Here is a 22,180-nt window from a genome sequence, read left to right on the forward strand (position 1 = left end):
CACAACTGCTGACATGCGTTTAGCAGAGTGCTAATTTAGGTAAACCGATGAGGTGGTCCCCCAGCAAGACAAACTTTACTAACTAACCTAAAAGAATTTTAAAATCGAGTAATCAAGTAACAAAGATATAAAAGAAAAGTCTACTTGAGAACCTCCCCCTTCTGCCGGGGCTGCGGGTTGTTCGAAAGAGTTACCGCGGCTCTGGAACATAAAAGGCCTTCGACGGAACACGACGGTTTTTAGTCAGTAAGAGTCTGACGCTCCCTCACCGTTGCTAACCCACAGAGGGAAGGGTCATTTGATGATTTTTAACGTCGATAAACAAAAAAAACTTCCCCTTTTTTTGAAGTCGGTTAAAAATGACAAACGGCCAGTAACACTTGTTAAAAAAATACACGGGAAGGGGCGGCAAAATCGACAACTGCCCCGGGCGGCAGATACCCACGCTACGCCACTGGTGTAAATAATACAAAAACATGATTACGGTATGTATATTCTCATTTAATATAAAAATTATAGATATCCACTATAATATTTACATGTAAGTTAATGGCAAACCACTTGTCAAGACTCAAAAATATAAAAGAAACATACAATTGGAAGTTATTCTGGTGTACCAGACATTTATATTTATTATATAGACGTTTTACATCACGAAAGCGGGTGATCCATACATGTGTGTGTAAAAATGAACACACATTGTCTTTATTTGCTTAGCTCGGGGGCGCTCAGTATTGGTCGAGTCGCTGAGTCATACAAAAATAAAGTGCATGTATATTTAAAAACACAAGTCCGGCTCATCCGCTTTCGTGAGATAAAACATCTAAAATAATGCATTAAAACTCAATAATACTCTGTACATACAAACTTGTAAGCAGATTTCTCGAAGTTTTCTGTCCGTAATATGTCGAAATCTAACATTAGACATTATTAAGGTACAAATGAAATGTATAAAATTGTTATTTGCATTAAATGGAAGTCATGATAATGGAAGATTTTCAGATTCGTTTTATTGACATAAATTCGCTTTTGAATTGGGTCTGGGTAACTCATCTAAGTTACACAAATAAGTACAATTTCTTGTACCATATACATTCATATTGTTATTTCATCATATAAAAAAATGTTAAGAGCTTGTCTTTACTGAAATGACGCGAACTAATTCTGCATTTATTCACACAGATTCAGTTAGGACGAACTATACATGATTATGTACCATACCTACAGATTATTTAAAAATAAATAATTCAAAAATATTTTCAGTTTCAATTGACACAAACACTATTCATATTTTTGCATTAAAACTACCTACATAAATTATCAAAACCACAGAGCAACATATTAAGGACAGAAAAATTCATTCCCTATCACAGACTAGATACTCAATTTAGATACCAAAAATAATAGACAAGCGATATTTTTTACTCTGGTAAGTTTGCAATGCTGTTTACGGTACCAATTATTTATGGAAGACTTTGTGCCAGTCGCACCTAAATTCATTGGAATGCACCTTTAAAATATATTTTATTATTTTTATTTGTTGAAAATTAAGAATTAAGTACAATTGTTGGCTAATGCAGCTAATAAAATTTATAAAGACAATCAAACATCATTAGTTTTTATATTAAAATTGATAATATTTGAGATGTGGCACATCAAATACAGTTGGGACCTTAAACAGCAGAGCTTACAGTCTATTTTAGTTTGAACACTCATGACGCAACTTGCTGAACACAGTTCACAATTATTTAGCAATCAATACTAATTTACTACAACACCTGTGTAGACGGAACTGAACAACACAGATTAAAAAACCCTAAGGAATAAAGCTCATTCAGCCAAGTTGCATTAAAAAGAGTGAAAACTTTTTTAAATAAAAACTCAGATCTATAATTTATTTAATCTTGAATTTTGATTGCACATTATACTCCTCCCGTACTGCCACAACTTTAAAAAAATGAAGTAAACTGATTTATTTATATGTACTTAAAGAAAGCTTATTCGACGTGACACCTAAATTATAATAATGGTTGAAATGTATTTGTCAGTCATGTTACAGGTGTTTAAAGACTAATAGAAAGACTAAACTGAATGACTAATAGGAAAATTAAATAATACTAGCAATTTTCTCTAACAATATTTTTGTTATAATCTAAATTAAGTGTGCGTAGTTTAGGTCCAAGAAAACTTCAATCATTACACCTGTAACATGACTGAAAAATCTTATTCAACAATAACCCAAAACTTAAATGCTGGAACCTACATAGATTGTACATTTTATTACAAAAACCGCCGCTCAGTGCCGTAAAAACGTTGATATGTACAAGAGATTACAAACTATAGTAAGTTGCCCTTATGCTAGACTATAATACACAAAACACATGTCTCCTATACCTTGTCTTTATACACGCCAATGTTCTAAATTTTAGAACATTCACTAATATACACAAATGAATCAGTTACGCGTTATTGCCATCGAAATTAAGTAGTTTCTGTACTCTACACCTATAGGACAAACAACGATAAAATTAAGGCTCTATTGTAAGGCAGACGTCTAAACATTAAATAAAGCTTTCCGATCTATTGGCATTATATATTTTTAAATTTAGGCTTAGATTTTAGTCCAATTTGGCTTGGATGGTCACTTAAGACTTTGGTATGTGCAAATATAAACTAAAAGCAGAAAGAATTTATCAAACAGTACTTATCATGCATTACATCTCAAAATAGGATACTGCTTACTGAATAAAGTAAAAAATAAGACACTAAAAAATATATTACCACCACAAAACGGGCAACATTCCATTCTATTAATGTCTGGCTTAATTAAATTAAATCTTTGCATAATTTATATTTGCACATAACAAAGCCTACAGCATCCATTTTCCACCAAACGTCCTTGCAAGGGAAATGATCCAATAACAACCCATTTCACTGTATGTACACTCGCCGTCAGTCGTCAGTCGCGCTGTCCTGCACTTTATTTATACAAACTGTTCCTTTTTTAGTTTTTTTGTTAGTAGTATGCTTGTCTGAGAATTGTATTGTAGGATATAAGTTTTGTGCTTGATAAAGTTGCATTTGAACTTGATAGATGTTTTCAGTTTTGAAAGTAAAAGATTTTTGGTAATCAAAGAAGAATCTTAACATTTCTTGGGTCTTTGAGTAACTTTTAATCAGTGAAACTGATGCCTCTTCTTTAGATGGAGATGTTAAATAGACATAAAAAAATGAATTTTGTACTTATACTGAGTCATTCAACATAAACATCATTTTATTTTATTCAAATATTTTTTAAACAAAAATTTGATACCCAAATTGTTGTTAATGTAAGCCAAGCTTATTGCTTTGCTTAGGAATCTGCAGCAGTAATAATTACACAGATTAAATGGCTCCTCCCTTCCTCTACAATACATTTAGATCCAACTCAAAAAAACATAAATAACTTACCACTATACTCCCACAAGATAATACCCATACAAACATACTCTAACACTTCACTATATCGTTCACAATCACTTTTTGAGCCAAACGACCATCGGTTCGTCTGGTTCACGCTTCACTCAATCCAATTGTTGCACTTGCACTACGGACGTGGGGGGCGGGAGGGAGATCTCGTACTTGATGAGGCCTGTCCGACCCGCTGAGAGCACGAGGCCTCCTACTTCTTTCGCGTCACCACTGTGGAAGGAAGAATAGTTTATTAAGATGGATGTGATTTTTTGGAATAAAGGTCAGTTATGTTTTGTCCTGTAATTTTTATGCTAATATACGGTGTTTCCGATAATGGAGCGTGAACCGTGACCCATTGATTAATTTATAATCGATGAATTCGTTTCGTTCGTTCGTTATGACGAGTTTGTAGATGTTTCGGAAAGTACGTTAAATTTGTGGGTTCCGGATGTCATTTGAACATCTTTGGCAGTTGTAACTGCAGAAAGTCTGACAACCAGTCTTACCAAGGGCTATCGGATTACTCGGCTGACTGGGTTGAGAAGGTCAGATAGGTAGTAGTTCCATGTGGCTCATTGGTCACTCAGCTACATCCAGTTAGACCAGAAAAAGACCCCAAATTCTACATAGATGATTATTGTTGGAGAGGAATGATATAGTGATAAAAAGGTTAATACCCCTATATTCATGGTGGAGTCTTTCACAAAATATTTCTAGTAGCAATTATGTTACCTGGTGGTATGCTGCCTCTGGTTGTGCTTGTGCGTGAGATGCGCGAGCGGCTTGACGTCGCGGCCGAGCAGCTGCAGCGGCGTCACCAGCCGCCGCGTGCCCAGCCCACCCACCACTATCTGGTTGCCGATCACCTGACCTGATCTGTTTGTTACCTGGGGAATATACAATAGAGTGAATTTGTGAAATGTCGTTGGCTCTAATATTATTAAAAACTCACTAACTAAATTGATTAAGTGATTGTTACTATACCTATACTGCTTACAATGATTTTTATCCGTATTTTTTTTAATACTGATATTCAAATCCAATTATATCTTTAGTTAAGTGCCTACTCAAATGGAATATGGGTTCTAAGTACAAACTTCTTCAACACTAGCTTCTGCCAGCGGTTTCACCCGCATCCCGTGGGAACTACTTCCCGTACCGCTTCTTCAACACTAGCTTCTGCCAGCGGTTTCACCCGCATCCCGTGGGAACTACTTCCCGTACCGCTTCTGCAACACTAGCTTCTGCCAGCGGTTTCACCCGCATCCCGTGGGAACTACTTCCCGTACCGCTTCTTCAACACTAGCTTCTGCCAGCGGTTTCACCCGCATCCCGTGGGAACTACTTCCCGTACCGGGAGTAGCCTATAGCCTTCCTCGATAAATGGGCTATCTAAAATAAATAAATTTTCAAATCGGACCAGTACTTCCTGAGATTAGCGCGTTCAAACAAACAAACTCTTCAGCTTTATAATATTAGTATAGATTTTATACCTACACTCTGACCTCAATAAAAAAAATTGAATACTCAATAACTAACTACATTCAATTTACTCTACACTACTACTCCTGAACCGTAATCGTTATACAATTTACGGCTAATTACAAAATTATAATATTTTAACATTCTTACAAATCTTTCTCCGTTAAAATATAACTGACTTAAAGATTCGTCTTCTTTTTATATTTTCTATTTCTTGCTTGAGACTTGTGAACTACGTGAATCTGGATAAGTAAAAGAAATTTCAGGCAGTCAGATAAAAAGCACAAGCACTTTAGTCTTTACTAAATTGTGTTGTTGTAGTTGCACCTATTGCTATTTACACAGATTGCTGAAAAGTGTTTGTTGACTGGTCCATTTTGAGCCTATTCTGATGTAGCACATATTGTTGTTGCTGTTGTTGCACCTATTGCTGTACTAGATGCACAGCTTGTATGTTTAACATGTTGAAAGAAAAAAACTCACAACTTGTATATGCGTGGCCTGCTGATGGTCCTGCTGGTCCATTTCGAGACTGTTCTGGTGTTGCACCTGTTGTTGGTGCTGTTGCTGTTGTTGCACCTGTTGTTGCACTTGTTGCTGTACTTGTTGCGCTTGTTGCGCGGCCTGTTGGGCGGCTTGTTGCGCCGCTTGTTGCGATGTGTTTACTGGTTGACTCTGTTGGTGCAATGAGATGTTTTAGAATGAATTTATTCTGGGATTAAAGTTTTTGAATCAGAAGTCTACTTAAATTGGTCCTTATATGGAATTAAAACTCGATTTTAGATGGATGGTTTTGGATGCAGCTAAGTAAATGTATTTTACATGAAGCAAACAGCCTATCTGATCTCTTCAATCAGCTATAGTTGTCATCAAAGTTTTTATCGTCATTTGAACTTTGTGTTAACGTGCGATCAACTTAGTTGCAAACAGACAATTTTGCGAGTCTCATACTCGGGCTGCAAGTCTGTGTGTTACAATTCCCCTTACTAAGGATTGGTAGCCACACTTCTAACTTTTATCAAACATCTATGCCTATAATAAATCCAACATGTACTAACATTTCTAGGCGGCAGGTCCATGTGCTGTCGCTGGTGCAGCATGAGGTGGTTCTTCTGGAAGAACGCCTTCCCGCACTGATCGCACACGTGGGTACGTAGTGTGCAGCTGCCGTCTGGATGTCTGGAACGAGGAATAAGTTACTTTACCGGTCTGAAGTGAGCTGCTAATATGAGTTCATGATAGTTAAAAATAATGACAACAGTCATCAAAAGCTTTGATATACATATACTAGCTTTTGCCCGCAACTTCGTTCGCGTGGAATAGTGACTACCAGCAGATTTTTGATTTGACCAATAGATGGCGCTATATGTCCGGAATAATTTTATTTTAATTTTTTTTTGTAATAAAAACTATCCTATGTCCTTTCTCAAGTTTCAAACTATGTCTGTACCAAATTTCACACAAATCAGTTCGGTAGTTTAGGCGTGAAGAAAAGACAGACAGACAGACAGACAGACAGAGTTACTTTCGCATTTATATTAGTTTGGATTTAGCTCTGAAGTTTGCCGTCACATAATGACTATAATGGGCTAGGGTTTCGTTTTTCAAACATTTTCACTGCTACAACGTGATTAATAGCCAACTTCTGGGCAGCAAAGTTGTATAACGAGAGCTGTACATAGTTACACAGATATTAGAGGTATTATATATAAAAAAAGCGTGTAATAAGCCTTTTACTGCATTCGTACAGAGGACAGAAATTAAAAATAGTTCATACCTCCTTTGATGCGCTAATAGTCCATGTTTAGCCGCGAATCCCTTCCCGCAGTCTCCACAAAAGTGGATCTTCGGTCTGGGAGCCGTTATTTGATGATTCTGCTGAAACAACACGTTGCATTGTTAATACGTACTCAAAAAACTTAAATAACCTCTTAAAATTTAAAAAAATATGCTTTAAAACTTTTTAAGAATATAGTGAAAAATATCTATGTATACTAATATAATAAAGACGGAACATTTTTTGTTTATTTGTAAAACGGTCTGAACCTATTGAACAGATTTGAAAAATTATTTTACTGCTGGAAAGCTATTCTTTAGTTACAGTTAATCCTCCCGAGTAACATAGGCTGTATTTTATCCCAATACGGGTGTAATAGTTCCCACGGGACATGGGTGAAACCGAAGGTAAACGGTTTGTTTACCTACTATAAATATACGAGTTTTTTTTTTTTTTAATTTTATAAATATTTTCGTAATAATCACATTTATTTATTTATTATTATTTACTTATAATAAATGCAACTCACCGCAGCTATAACTTGAGTATGCACTACATTGTTGGGGTTCGAAGAAATTATCTGTATAGGCTGGTCTGGAACTATGAAACCTGAAAACCATTTTTCATATCTTTTAGTTAGCTCATGTACTAAATACAATAACATACTATATTAACTACAACTTATTTTTTTACTCATGTATATGATTATATAGCTGGAGGAACTTGAGGCTAAGTAACAGCCGCACTTTGAGCAAAGGGTCAAGTAAGGCTTGGTATGGTCGGTCAGTGGATGGGTGAACATCTTGTCATGACTAACATCTTTCAGAAAAAAGTCGTTAGATGAAATGAGATGACAGAAAGTCTGACAAATAGTCCTACATGGGTTGGAGAGTTCAGATAGACAGACACTCCACTGATACTCAGCTCCATGCGGTTAGAATGGAAGCCTATCCTGACAAAAGCTTTCATTGGTAGGCAGATGATGACAGTTTCAGAGAACAATAAAGAATACATAGATGTATTGATGTAGGTACATGTGGGGACTATATTTTTACAGTACAGTGTATTTATACTTACTATGCTGTTGATGTGCGGCAACAAGGCCTGGTTGTAAGGCGGCTGTCAAAGCACATAAGTCCGTGACGCACGTGCGGTCACCCGCGTGTAGACGGACGTGCAGGGATAACGCCTCCTGCAATCATACAAAAATACATTTAATTATTATACACGACATTTTAAGTACAAGAATTTAAATTACACAACTTTGTCTAATTAAGAGACAACCTCGTGAGTTGTCAAAAGCATCTTCAACTAAAAGCAACATTACTTACTGAATAATATGTAAGGCATTATAAATAAATATAATAAATAATGAAATTGTAATAAATAGACAGCTGTTTCACTGGGAAGTTTATACATGACTTCTTTCCAGCCATAGTACAAGAAAGTGATGTCTTTGTATTTTCAAAAGTGGATTAGTGCTAATTTAATCAGCCCACTTGCACAAAAAAAATATGCCTTACAAGTTATACCACAACTGTATCAACAAACATTACATAGCTTTTCATTGCTTTCTTACTCAAAATTTATTTACTGAACGAAAATAATTATTAGGATGCAATCTTTTGTGGAGATCAAAGGGGGAGGCCTATGTTCAGCAGTGGACGTCCTATGGCTGAGATGATGATGATGATGATGATGATGATGAATCTTTTGTTTTGTAATGAATAAAATGTACTTACCTTAGTGTTAAAACAAGATCCACACTCAGGACACGCGTAGCCGGGCGACTTCTCTGAAACTATTTGTCCGTCTGCGCCTATTACCTACAAATAAAACAATCACATTAATTAAAACATCGCATTTTTATGCTAAATCTCAATTAAGAGGATTTTTTGTTTGATGAACTCTAAAAGCTTTTTAACTACTGTACCAATTAGAAGAATTATTTTGAGTAACAAGGGTATATTTTGTTCGGTTACGGGAAGTAGTTCCCCTTGGAAGCTGGTAAAACTGCGGCAAAACAACTCCTTGTAAATATAAACTCTTTTGCAAAAAAAACGGGCACCTATGCGAAATCTTGGTTTTAAGGACTTCACGTGTATTTCAAAGGGTTTTAATGACTGTAGGATGTTACTAGCATCAAAAGGGTTAGCCAAGCATGCGTAAGAGGGTATTCTAAATTTGAATTTCGTAGATTTCCTAAGAAACTGGTTCAACCTTGTTTTGGACTAATTCCTGATAGACAGTTCGTAGGGGTTTTGAAAAGTTTTTGACGTGATTTTCGGAAAACTGATAATGCCATTTTAATTAATGATTAATGTACCTTTCTATTAAATCTAAACATTTTTGAAAAACTATCCGTATTTGATAAAAATTTCACCTGCTCTAAATGGTCAGTGCTGATGATTGATGGCAATGTTAAGAGTTTCGGTATTTTTGTGTAAAGCATTCTATCGTTTAGATATTATACCCACGCGGTTTAAAATATCCCTTTCTCATAAATAAACACAATTTAGAGGAGTATCAATATTTTGGGCTGCAACGAAACCAATTTCAAGTTAGCAGTGCCGTTCACAAGTCGGCTCCTATCAGACTTTGACATTTTGAAAATTCTTGAAATTCTACAAAATACAGAAAATAACGCGTAGACTGTGAGCACGAGGTCTTAAGGTCTCGTAATCACTGATTTTTAAATAACCTCGCCTCTTGAGAAACCCCGTAGACCTCTAAAGATCTATGAGTCTGAGCGTTCAAATAGCGGGTTTTCATCCCACGGACATTTTATTAAATAAACCTATCTACTCCAAGGTTTTCTAGTACCCACAGCATTTTTCTGCTTATAAATCATAACAATAATTGGCTAACTGATCATTTAAAAAGAAAACATACGTTTGGCCAATCATTTGAAGTCATAACTCCCTTTCAGCTAAATCATCGTTTAGTAACCCGACACCTACGGAGTTATCGAGAGCTTCAACGCGGCAATAATTTGACTTTTTGGATAGTTTTAACCCTTGTCATTATTTTTCATATGGTTATTTTTGCATTTATCACCAAATTTGGTATTTTTTTATGTCAAAGTGTGATAGGAGACGAGTTGTGGTCTGGTTCTGCTAACATTAAATTTGTTTTGTCGCAGCCCAAAGTACTGATACTGCTCTAAATTGTGTTTATTTATGAGAAAGGGTTATTTTAAAACGCGTGGACACAATATCTAAACAATAGAACGCTTTACGCAAAAATACCGAAACTCTGAACATTGCCATCAATCATCAGCATAGACCATTTAGAGCAGGTGAAAATTTTATCAAATACGCATAGTTTTTCAAAAATGTTTTGATTTAACAGAAATGTACATGAATTATCAATTAAAACTGCATTACCAGTTTTCTGAAAATCACGTCAAAAACTTTTCAAAACGCCCACGAACTTTCTACCAGGAATTATTCCAAAACAAGGTTTAACCAGTTTCTTAGCAAATCTACAAAATTCAAATTTAGAATACACTCTCAGACATGCTTGGCTAACCCTTTTGATGCTAGTAACATCCTACAGTCATTAAAACCCTTTGAAATACACGTGAAGGCCTTAAAACCAAGATTTCACATAGGTGCCCGTTTTTTTTGCAAAAGAGTGTATTTTGTTGACAAATCATTATTTTCTTTTTAATATAGCATTGAAAAAGTATCTGCTTTCCCGAGTAACTGGGTTGAGGTCAGATAGGTAGTCATTCCATATGGCATGATGGTATTCAGCTGCATTCAGTTAGACTGGCAGCCAACCCTAACTTATTACCTACACAATAAAAAAAGAGTAACCTGTACAATTTGCGGTTTAAAGTCATCTTGTTTTATCACAGTTGCTTGTTGCTGTTGTTGCTGTTGCTGCTGCTGTTGTTGTTGTTGTTGGGCCTGTTGCTGCGCTTGTTGTTGCGCTTGTTGCTGCGCCTGTTGTTGGGCTTGTTGCTGCGCTTGTTGTTGCTGTTGCTGCTGTTGTTGTTGCTGTTGCTGTTGTTGCTGCTGTTGCTGTTGCGATTGGCTTGTGGTGAGACAGTGCCGCGTTATTTTGCAGTGTTGTTGTAACTCTGATTTGCATTTGAAGGCCTCGCCGCATTCTAAGCATGCTACTGCTCCTTCTCCGGTGTGAATTCTGGAAGAGAGAGGATTGCGTTAAAACTTACAGACACATGTTATGTCTGTCAAGTACACATTTGTAATGCTTGAATTTTTTGTTCTTGAAATGAAGAAACGTTAGTGAAAAATAAAAAAAAAACTGATACAGAATGACCGACTCTAATACACAGGGTCAGCATCTTATGCAAACATTTGGTGTTAGTTATTGACGTTTTTTTGCTTAAGTATTTCGGGTGACGAGCTGGAACACTACTCACTTCATGTGCGTGACGAGCGTCCGCTTCTGCAGGAACTCCTTGCCGCAGACGGGGCAGGCGTGGGGCACGGGTGACGAGCTGGAACACTACTCACTTCATGTGCGTGACGAGCGTCCGCTTCTGCAGGAACTCCTTGCCGCAGACGGGGCAGGCGTGGGGCACGGGTGACGAGCTGGAACACTACTCACTTCATGTGCGTGACGAGCGTCCGCTTCTGCAGGAACTCCTTGCCGCAGACGGGGCAGGCGTGGGGCACGGGTGACGAGCTGGAACACTACTCACTTCATGTGCGTGACGAGCGTCCGCTTCTGCAGGAACTCCTTGCCGCAGACGGGGCAGGCGTGGGGCACGGGTGACGAGCTGGAACACTACTCACTTCATGTGCGTGACGAGCGTCCGCTTCTGCAGGAACTCCTTGCCGCAGACGGGGCAGGCGTGGGGCACGGGTGACGAGCTGGAACACTACTCACTTCATGTGCGTGACGAGCGTCCGCTTCTGCAGGAACTCCTTGCCGCAGACGGGGCAGGCGTGGGGCACGCGGCCGTGCACGCGGCCGTGGTTGACGAGCTGGAACTTGCGCGCGAACGTCAGCCCGCAGTCGCCGCACACGTACGGGGACAGCGAGCCGTGGAAGCGGCTGTGCATTACTAGGTGCTCCTGGGGATAGATAACCTTTTGTTAGGTATATGATGGTGGGATGTCGGTATGGAAGCCCGGAGCGGGAGCACATATGAGGCGCTACAACATCGTTTGACAGCGACATTTCCAGTCTACTTCTAGTATAGTTATTTATTACCTTCTGCGCAAAACTCTCCCCGCAGTCGCTGCAGACGTAGGGCCGCTCGCCGGCGTGGTACTTGCTGTGCGTCACGAGGTGCCGCTTCAGCGGGAACCCGCGCCCGCACTCGTTGCATACGAACGGACGTTCCCGACTGTGCACCTAGAAGCGGAGAGGAAACACGTGAAATATGAGGTGACAAATGGTAGTAATAGAGAACTTGAGATGCATTGAAAGACGTAAGGTTCGAAGCATTGAATGAACATTTGGAATTACAATCGTACAAAACACAAAACAAGATCTTTTCATATAATCTGACACTTTGACAGTCTTTTGAGGAGAATATTCTACTATATTTCTGTACATAAAAACTCACCCTAGAATGCGTAACAAGATGATGTTTCAAGGTAAACGCCATCTTACACTCGTGACACCTATACGGCCTCTGGGCCGAGTGCAACAGCAAATGCGTATTCAGGCAGTGTTTCCTCGCAAACGCCTTGCCGCAATGAGCGCAGACATGGGGCCTTTCACCTACGAATATTAATTAAAAAGGACATGTTATTATTTACCCGTGAATGTGAGAGTAGGTGGTGTTTGAGCGTGAAGGATTTCTTGCATTCGGGGCAGCGGTACGGGCGGTTAGAAGTGTGCAGTAAGAGATGGGTGTTGAGGCAATGCTTGTGCGCGAATGTCTTGGCGCAGTGGGGGCAGGCGTAGGGCCGCGAGCCTGAAACAGAGCGCCGAGTACGCACGCTGGGCTACTGCTACTAACTACAATACTGCTACTTTTACTTTTTACGATGGTATATAATTTGACCGCTTTACTGGTTAACGTTGTTTTGGGATTAGAAGATATCGTGGCTCCCCCAGTGAGTAAAGACGGTGGGTATAGACTTAAACGCATCTGTTTCTTCTGAAGCCTCCAATGCTAGGGTCGCGGTCAGTCTTTCGAAGACGTATTTACAAGATAGTAGGATGATACGTTTCGATTATTAACTTTATAATATGCCACGTTCTGACTTTTGTCACTGCCTGTGACCTTTATCAGGCTCTGTTCAGTCGTTTTGGCGTGAATGTTCGCGAGGAATAAAATAGGATCATGTAGTAACGTACATATGAACTCTCATCGTCAGTATGTATCAAATTACATACTATGCATTTATTACCATTCAATTTAATTCTACAAACAAAATACTCGTTTACTTCATAAATCGTTTTATAGCTTAACTGGGCAACATTTTAGTCACTTTGTCACAAATTCCTTAGAGTTTATGTTTCCTGTAGTCAATTAGTCATAGACGCGGACCTGATTCTTAGAATTCATTCATGATACGAACTAGCAAACCGTCGTAAATTTTGTTTTATAGTCAGAACGTGATTTTCGAAGACTGAGTCTAATCATTAGTAAAATAATGTACATATGTGTAATGAACGATGAGTGATCTGAATCGACCACGGCGGACGCGCCGAACGAAACGATTTTGATATTTTTTTTATCGAGTACATCAAGGAGTATATTTGGAACATAAAATACCCACCGTCCCATCGGGCTATGAGGCGGGTGGACTGTGTGCGAAAACGCTTGTGCACTACAATATGTCCTGCGCAGTTGGCTGATCTCCTTACTTATATGAGAACAGCCGCCATGGCCGACAATCGACTAGGTGGACAACATACATAGGAGTACACAAGGAAGTGCATAGGAGTAGTACATAAGGTGGTATATAAGGGATTGCATTAGGAAATGAAACGGACAGCCGATCAGAATAGATATTTGTAATTCATTGAAAGCAGATTTGGATAGCTACCTCTGAAGTAATAAAATGGCGATCTACTTACGATGACCACGTAACTACTCGAACTTTTAGATCAAATGACTAAATAGCGGCCAATAACTAAGCTATGCGTCACAATTATTGAACACAAGACATTTCATTGGTTTTCAAAGCATTTCAAGTCATAAAAATAAATAGGTCACCGCTGGATGCCGATCTAGCGTTCCAGCAATACGGGTGTTTATTACTTTTTGCTTTTAACATCTCGTAAATTCGTCTGCGTTGAGATAGTGTTGTTTAGCTTTACAAAAGCCCGCTCCCAAAACTTTTAAGCACTTCCTGCGTTTTTGCTGGTGGATATAAAATGACAGAAAGACCCCTGTGAGTGGGTCAAAAAGCTGCAAATATGAATTTAGATTTCAGACTTTTATGTTTGCCTGATCCTAAATTTTCGCTGTGAGTAGATTTGTGCTTTCTTAGTATTCTTGACTTTTTATAATTTACATGTAACCCGGAACTTAGTTTATTAATTGTTCAAGTAACTCACCACGGCTTCGGGCCGCGTATTGCGGAACTTTATTACTACACATTTACGTATATATTTTTTTCGTTTGTCCACGAACTAAGCCTGTCGTGTGCCAAGGGCCGAAGCTGAAGAAAAAATGCAATTTAAGGCGAGGAAGTGGTCAACAATAATTCCATAACCGGCACGCGCATCTAAGGCGCCAAAAGGGGTCGGAGCGTCTGAGCGGGGCGAGGATAACAATACGCGCGCTAGCTTATAACTAAAAGTCGTAAGCGACAAAATGGTTTTGTAATTTTAATATTTAGAAATGATAATTCAATAAAAATTCCTACTACCATTTTAAAGAGTATGTATATACTCAACTACTAAAAAAGTTAAGAGGCTTAAATCGGTCCCGTTTGCCCATAATATGTGAATCTCTTTTTAAAAAGAGGTATGTTTGATATATTTTTCTCTGTTATAAAAGTTACCTAATCATGTTTCTACAACTAACAAAATAAGGCTTATATCATGAACTTTCAGGTAACCAAGTTGTATTTTGATCCGTTTTGTATTTACTGAGAAAAATTGACATCCTTGGCGCCAAAAATTCCAATTCGTCCTCTTAACCAACTTTTATTGGTTCAAAATTAACACAATTATCACGGTTTAACATCCGTTAGAATTTTAGATAAAGCTATAATAAGCCTTTTGTTGGTGCCAAAATATTTGCTAAATTGTTATGTCAATAATTTTGGATTTTTGTCTTGTCATGGTGAGTGTTAAATTCATGTACCGGGGCAAAGAACTCCCTTATACAGAGAAGGCCAATCGTTGAATACCATGCTTAACTCACACTACTGAAAAACGTGCCTACTATATAGACAGTAAAAATAATGGATCATTTATTACATGGAAATGAAATATAAGTGGTGTTATTGATGTAATTCTGAACGTTATAGTTATGTAACAAGAGTGATTAAGCAAAACCTATATTACACGCGTTTTGATTTATTTTCGCGGCACACGCTGCAATAGAGGAAGGGAGTTACACGTGGTTACACCAAGAATCATGTAGGTATAATAACTGGAGATCAACACGCGAAGGATTAGTGTTTCGTAAGGTCAGAAGTTCTCTATGTCCTTCTTCGATTTTATTATGTGATTTAGTGAGTTTTCACAGGTTTTTATTCTTATTAAATAAAAAAGGAATATTTTTATTTAACTTTTAACCTCTGTAAAAACTGGTACCACCTATGTTCTATGCAAATAAATGTTTATTTATTGCTTTCATTTTACACTGCTTTGTCTCCAGTAACTAACCAACAAGACTCTTGACTTAATGGCTATTCCCAATTTTCTATCTGTTGTTTTACTTACAAGAGATAAAATGTTGACATTAGATCCATACAAGTAATGCCAAATCCATCTCTACTATGCAGAACAACAGACAGATCGGTTATTGAAATCCGCAGTAAAACTATTCACATTCCACATACCTGTATGTACTCTAGCGTGGGTAGTAAGATGGTGCTTCAGTAGGAAGGATTTGCCGCACTCGTCGCAGCCGTAAGGTCGCTCCTTCACCGCGGCAGGGGGCGCTGTGGTCATCACCGAGTTGGTGTTCATGAGCTCCGTCTGCGAATACACCGTCTAACAACACGTTATTATTATACCTGTGTGTTTGAGAGGAATTAAATGTAAGGAGGAAATATGTGCATATTAACTTTTTTGCATTAGCAGGTATATTATGTAGTTATCTCTTCTGCTTTTCCTACTAATAAGAAATTCTTTGCTGTACGAAAATAATGTTAGGTATGATGACACGAAATGACATCACTAAAATGTTTATCTTATGAAGCGAATTAAAACGCAAGAGTTTGCACAAATCAATTTAAAATTTTAGTTATGTAGTTGTAAAACCTACACATGATATTTGGTCCCTTGGATTTTTTCATATATGCTATGATCAGCAGGACCAACGTTAGAACATTAATTTTCTTTGCAGCTGCTAATACAAGAGGTTATGTATTTGTAACTCATAAAACACTTACTTTAGGCGAATTATTCGCCGTCCCCGGCTCCTGTTTCGTATGCAACAAGTGATGCTGATGAACCGTCGTGGTTTGAATGGTCTCCGCCTGGGTTTGCTGTGCCGTCGCTTCAGCCAGGCTCTTCAACCCTCCGTTTAACAACGTATGGTTCAGTTGCGACGCATCAATGACTGGCGTGGCAATCCCCTGAGCTTGTAACGCCCTCTTCATCAAAATTTCGTTGCATTCTTCAGCAGTCAACTGGATTGGACCTATTGGTGTCATAAACGGCTTAGCTGCTAAGTTCGCTGGAAATGATATAGGGTGTTATGTTTTTCATTTTGTTTGGGGAAGATTGCCTGTCTTATTAGATTATATGGCCGAGTAACAGCTGTTTGAAGTAAAACTGAACTCGGCGCGGATTTTGCGAGAGAGGTACCTCGGCCCTGGTCAGGGCTTCAGAAGGAACTTGATGGGTTTTAGTCAGTAAGAGTCTGACACTCCCTCACGCTGCTAACCCACAGCGGGAGGGGTCATTTGATAATTTCCCATTAAAAAAATCATTCCGTGATCGCATGATCGCGCCATGATGTCATAATGAATGAGACACCCTTGGTCTTGTAGAAAAAATCAAATTAAGATGTTGGTCTTTGATGATGTGCTTTGATATCTGAGATTTTTTCCTTGCAGCATTTTCCTTTACCTATTAGTTAAATTATTACCTGTACCTGTTTTATTTTCAATCAAATATGAAACCACTGAGACAAAGGAGTAAAATTAGGTTAATAATGTCAGACTTACTGATAAAGATCACCTAATGATTTAGTTAGTATCATTCAAGAAATAAATAACTATTATCTATTTTGGTATAGTTAACAAGGAAGTAACTAGTTAAATATGTAAAATTTGAGAGATTAAAATATTTTATTTAACCAAATTGAGATGAATAAAGAAATAAATGAGCCAAGGATATAAACAAAAGAATATTACTCACTATGAATAGTAGTAGTCTGGTTTTGCTGTGAGACTCTATTCAACGTATGTGCCGCAGCATCGTTCACTACAAACATAGCTCGTCTTCCTGACACCGGTGTGCCCGTAGTCACAACCCTTGTTAGTTGAGCCCCTGCATTTGAAACTGCTACTGTAACCGCACCTACTTTTTCTTGGACTTGCGGTGTCTTGTGGGACATAACCGTCAGGGTTGTTTCTGGGGACACCTGTAATGAAGGTAAGTGTTTTTGTAAGGTGTTGCAGTTTTTGAAGTTAACGGTAATGTGTCTTTATATATTACATTTGTGTACACAATTACCTAAAGATAAGCAATAGGCACTCATCTAAATATAAACAATTTTAATATAAGTTTTTTATGTATATCAAATAAAACCAATGTGAATACAATAACAACAATTACTTAATTAATTGAATCATTATTTTAAGCCGCTAATAATTTAATATAGTTTTATAAATAAACCTTATCAAGATGTTTATTCTTAGTTAAGTGCCTAGTCAAATTGCATATAGATATTACAAGCTCTGCATGATGATTTCATCGTAGATACCCGTTTGAGGATAATCTCTGGTCAAGAATTTTTTGTACCTATAAACTGTAAAACCTATTACAATACATACCTACAGATTTTATATGGTAACTTAGACAATTTTAAGCAATAGAATCAAATGTGTATGCTAAGATCAGAGATCATCAGATAAAAAACTGTTGTGTAATAGTTTAACCTTTTTAGTGATAAACCTAATGTAATTTGGAATTAATTTTGCTATGAAAGATATAGAATTTGATTACTATATTTTTTCTTCAACTTTGCCCCCTAAAGTGGGCCATTTCACACCTCTGTTACGTGTGCAGTATTGAGTTTAGTTAATTCTTTATGCACACATAAACACATTTTGACACACAGATAGCAGAGAGATTATGCACAACGGCGAGCTTAACCCAGTGTTAAGTTCTCTTACAGCCAACCTTATTGTATTGTTTAAATTGTCTTTTACAAAAGTATTTTTGCCATTTAATGGAGCTTGCATCTAAGGAAAACATCAAATGAGTTGCTCAATTTTCTCATACACAAAAATATTATAAAAACAGTAGTTTTGATAGAATGTGTTATGTAAATCATGCAACATGATGCAGATATTTATATGTAAGCATGTCTTTTCATTCTATTAAGTTGTTTCATGTGAATATAACTGTGTGTACAGTATTTTGAATGAAATTTATCAAAATGCAATAAACCAAAGACAACCCCCGAAACATGTAAACATTGCTCACTAATATCTAATTAGAACAAAACAACTTTAAAACTTCATTGCAATTGATATAATTCATTCAAAGATAGCATTTCTATTGTATTTCGAAAGTTAATTACTATGCAAATAATGTTATTATGTATTGAGTTTGATAGACATTTAAAGGTTAATTGAAATTATAATACGTACCGTATTCCCCAATGTATAACTCAAGCTACTCGGTGTTTCCACTTCGCCCTTCGTGAGATCTGCCGAACTCGTGAATCCCCACGAGTAGCCTCCGAAGCCCGAAACATTATTAGGAGTTGGCATACACATTTTTAACAACAAATATAATTCATTACAATTGAAAAATCTAAATCACTAACACAAATTCGCTATTTGATAGTAAACAAGAGTCCTCATGACAGTTTTATCATTGCGAACATGTATGTACGCTTTCACAACTACAAACGCACAACGCACTCATCGATCACGATGCCGACAAAAAACGTACTATCTATGTAAATTCATAGTTAACGATGCTTTTATTGACTGACGAACACCAGTCTACACGAAGAAATCTTCGTAAATTAGTCTAATCAACTCAATATAAAAGGCGGCATAGGACAACGACGCTATGAGCAGGATTGACACGCACATTATTTTCATCCAACGAACCGTGATTTAGGTCTTTAACCATACTATAACTATGCATCTTTGCTTTTAAATACTAAAAAGTATACTTATTTCGCCAAAACTTAGATAAATCTCATGATTTCATGAAAACAATAATTTTATCGCACACACAAAAAACCGGACGCCATTTTATTGTTTATGGTCAATTAAGGGTTTTAAATTCAACTCATTCACATTCATAGCAATGACAATTAATCACACAAACAAGTAAAGCCGATAGTTCTCTTTTTATTTTAACAATAAAGTGATTCATGTATTTTTATTAATTATATAGATTGGTGCGTTTATATTCTAAAATGTGAAATATAACACTTTAAATAAAAAGTTGTATTGCAAAAAGAGTTTTATATAAAAAGTTCACATGAATCTATGGTAAAAACTATCGACTATGAAGGACGTTATGTTTATGCATAACAAAATGAACATCTTTCAAAGAATAATGTTTTATTTAGACATTATGCTAAGGAAAAATTAATTAAATGTAATAATTATTATCAATAAAATTATTTTTAATTAATTTTAACTTTCCTGTTGAGTTAATATTTACCATAAGTTGTGCAAAACAGGAAACTAAACGCAACGTCAAGTAAATTTTTTGTCGATTGGAGTCCGATTGGTCGCGAATTTGTCAATTGCATCGAGTTGTAAATTCATTTCGTCGTAAAACAGGAAAGTAACAATTTATAGAGATACATTATTTAAGAAGTGATTTTAGAAACTGAATACTTTTTGTCTTACATAATAAAGAAGTTAACTTTTGAGCATTCAACATGAACCCGATGTCAATGGACAGAGATGAACCTTCTTCATTGTTATCATTTTCGACCAACCATCCTTTGGAGCAGTTCGTGTTATTAGCAAAAGGAGCTAAAGGATCAGCATGCGCGGAGCTCATCAAACAGGTTCTAGAAGCACCAGGAGTCCATGTATTCGGAGAACTTCTGGAAATGCCGAATATAAAGGAGGTTATATATCGTTCTGTTTACTATTTCACTATTGTAAACTATGCTTTATTTGTGAGATAAGGATTGTATCGCTGACCATTTCGGCGCAAGCTATACAAGATTTAAAATGATTTCCATTTCATAAAAAGGCTTTTAACCCAAATCATTGATAATTCCTATTGTTGAAGGTATAATTACAAAGTATCGAAACATAGGTACCTAATTACACTAAGGTTACTGACACTTTCAACCTAGAATTACACCACACTGTATCATAGTCATCAACTTTTAAATCTTTAAATATAATTTCAGTTGGAAACTGGACCTTACGCTACCCACCTGAAGACTCTAAACCTATTTGCATATGGCACATACAAGGATTACCTAGAGAACAAGTCTGATTTCCTAGAGCTGACTCCAGCACAGTGCAAGAAGCTCCAACATCTGACTATCGCAACACTGGCCACACAGGAAAAATGTATTCCTTACAGCGTGCTGCTTAAAGAGTTAGATATTAAAAACGTGAGGGATCTTGAGGATTTAATCATAGAGGCCATATATGCTGGTGAGGATATGCTTATTATGTTTGCTGTTTGGTGCAGTATTTGTAATTGTAATTGTTAAGTAAATAGAACAGAATATGTGTGTTAAAAAGTAACATCTCTATTATAATGCTTAGATGTCCCTCTTAAAACTACCTGTATATTCCTTTGGCCCAACCACTCCTTTGTCATTCATCAACTTAGTTTAACCATAAGAATGATGTACCAAAGCCATGTTTTACATTCCCATTTTTTGTACTATTCAAAATGTCTTTGATTGTTAAAATGAAGTCCTTTTGGTCATTATAATAAACTGCCCCTGTATTGCAGTACAAAACCACTAAAATGGCATTCAAAATAATTTTAAATACTTACTTGACTATTCCAAACCTTCCAGACATAATCCACGGTAAGCTGGACCAAGAATGCAAGCGCGTTGAAGTGGACGTCGCTCTCGGCCGTGACGCTCGGCTTGAAGATGCTTCAGCTATAGCTGATGTGCTAGCAGACTGGTGTAATGCTTGTGAGGCAGTTCTGAACTCTGTTGATAGGCACATACAGCGTGCCAATCATCATAAGCAAAGGTCTATTAGGCATCAACAGGCTATTGAGCAGGAGGTTGGTATTGTTATTAAATCAACCCTCATTATGTAAAAGTAGCTTCAGCCAAAGGTTTCATCCACATCTCGTGGGAACTTCTGCACGAACCCAGATAAGAACTAGCCTGTAGTCATCTTCGATAAATGGGCTATCTAACAGTGAAATATGTTTTCAAATTGGAACATTGAAATTAGTATGTTCAAGCAAACAAAGAAACACTTTAGCTTTATATTATTAGTATAGATTGGACAAATGGCATATCTTTCCCAAAAGATATACATATGTATATGAGATGCAACTACTTTTCTGGTAATACATAGCTGTGGTTTTCACATATCTATAAAGAGATGTTGTGTAATGAGTTGGTTTTCTTATCTAATCTAGACTCAGTAGGTCATCAGCATTTGTTTACAAGATTCGTTAATTCTTTGGGATATTTCTGAACGGGTATGAACGGATATCTGCTCTAGGTATTTAAATAAGATCTTTTTTTTATTGTGCTGTTTAATAACTGATGTATTTATCCACATAAACAAAACGATAAGATGACTAGACAAAGATAAAAAAGACAAATAGGTACAACACGCTAAATATTTACGACAAGTTTTAATATTCACATATTTATTTTCAGATAATGTACATAAAGAAAACATTAAAATCGCAAGCAGAGAACGATGAATCGGCCACGGGCGGCGGCAGCGAGACTCATTCCGCGCCCAAGAAGAACTCGGGCAAAGGCAAGACTCCCCGTAATGCCGCCAAGTTCTGGCAGAAGAACACATAACTGCCAACCTGGAATCATAGTTACTTAAACAAATAATAATGTAATTTTTGTGATACTGTTAATAAACACTTAAGTATGCTCTCGATATTTGTTTCATTGATGGCCTGTTAGTTTTCTCTCCTCATTAGCTTTTATTATAAATTCTATGGCTTAGTTTGTTATTTGTT

General features: G+C 37.1%; 2 protein-coding genes across 6 annotated transcripts; one reads left to right on the plus strand and one right to left on the minus strand.

The window, feature by feature from the left end:
* Nucleotides 1-477: 477 nt before the first annotated feature.
* LOC110372206 (zinc finger protein 605) lies at nt 478-19,324 on the minus strand. 5 transcript variants are annotated; one of them, XM_064035692.1, is made up of 16 exons: nt 18,655-19,324; nt 17,195-17,420; nt 16,222-16,508; nt 15,667-15,820; nt 12,457-12,614; nt 11,903-12,046; nt 11,576-11,763; nt 10,534-10,864; nt 8,455-8,538; nt 7,790-7,904; nt 7,242-7,321; nt 6,713-6,813; nt 5,994-6,114; nt 5,419-5,610; nt 4,186-4,340; nt 478-3,681 (listed from the first exon to the last, which is right to left on the minus strand). In XM_064035692.1, the coding sequence occupies exons 1-16, from the start codon at nt 18,781-18,783 to the stop codon at nt 3,564-3,566; spliced, it is 2,583 nt and encodes an 860-aa protein (XP_063891762.1). In that variant the 5' UTR covers nt 18,784-19,324; the 3' UTR covers nt 478-3,563. The 5 variants fall into 5 exon arrangements, with proteins under 5 accessions (XP_063891762.1, XP_063891765.1, XP_063891764.1 ...); XM_064035695.1 differs by lacking the exon at nt 12,457-12,614 and adding an exon at nt 12,261-12,418 and having other exon boundaries at nt 16,222-16,472; nt 18,655-19,323; XM_064035694.1 differs by lacking the exon at nt 12,457-12,614 and adding an exon at nt 12,261-12,418 and having other exon boundaries at nt 10,540-10,864; nt 18,655-19,323.
* Nucleotides 19,325-19,705: 381 nt separating this feature from the next.
* Nucleotides 19,706-22,096, plus strand: LOC110372252 (COP9 signalosome complex subunit 7b). The gene is made up of 4 exons (XM_021328844.3): nt 19,706-20,108; nt 20,400-20,652; nt 21,027-21,247; nt 21,861-22,096. Exons 1-4 carry the CDS (start codon nt 19,914-19,916, stop codon nt 22,011-22,013), a joined length of 822 nt encoding a protein of 273 aa, XP_021184519.2. The 5' UTR covers nt 19,706-19,913; the 3' UTR covers nt 22,014-22,096.
* Nucleotides 22,097-22,180: the final 84 nt, after the last annotated feature.

Source organism: Helicoverpa armigera, chromosome 8 (assembly GCF_030705265.1).
Source record: "Helicoverpa armigera isolate CAAS_96S chromosome 8, ASM3070526v1, whole genome shotgun sequence".
Taxonomy (NCBI): Eukaryota; Metazoa; Arthropoda; class Insecta; order Lepidoptera; family Noctuidae; genus Helicoverpa; species Helicoverpa armigera.

Coding starts and splice junctions, on each gene's coding strand:
- LOC110372206 (XM_064035692.1), bottom strand. CDS start 18,783: ATGTGTATGCCAACTCCTAATAATGTTTCGGGCTTCGGAGGCTACTCG. Junction 8,539..10,533: donor TTAAACCGCAAATTGTACAG/GTTACTCTTTTT, acceptor TTTTATTTGTAG/GTAATAGGCGCAGACGGACA. Junction 7,905..8,454: donor GATCTTGTTTTAACACTAAG/GTAAGTACATTT, acceptor GTATGATTGCAG/GAGGCGTTATCCCTGCACGT.
- LOC110372252 (XM_021328844.3), top strand. CDS start 19,914: ATGAACCCGATGTCAATGGACAGAGATGAACCTTCTTCATTGTTATCA. Junction 20,653..21,026: donor CATAGAGGCCATATATGCTG/GTGAGGATATGC, acceptor CAAACCTTCCAG/ACATAATCCACGGTAAGCTG. Junction 21,248..21,860: donor AACAGGCTATTGAGCAGGAG/GTTGGTATTGTT, acceptor ATTTATTTTCAG/ATAATGTACATAAAGAAAAC.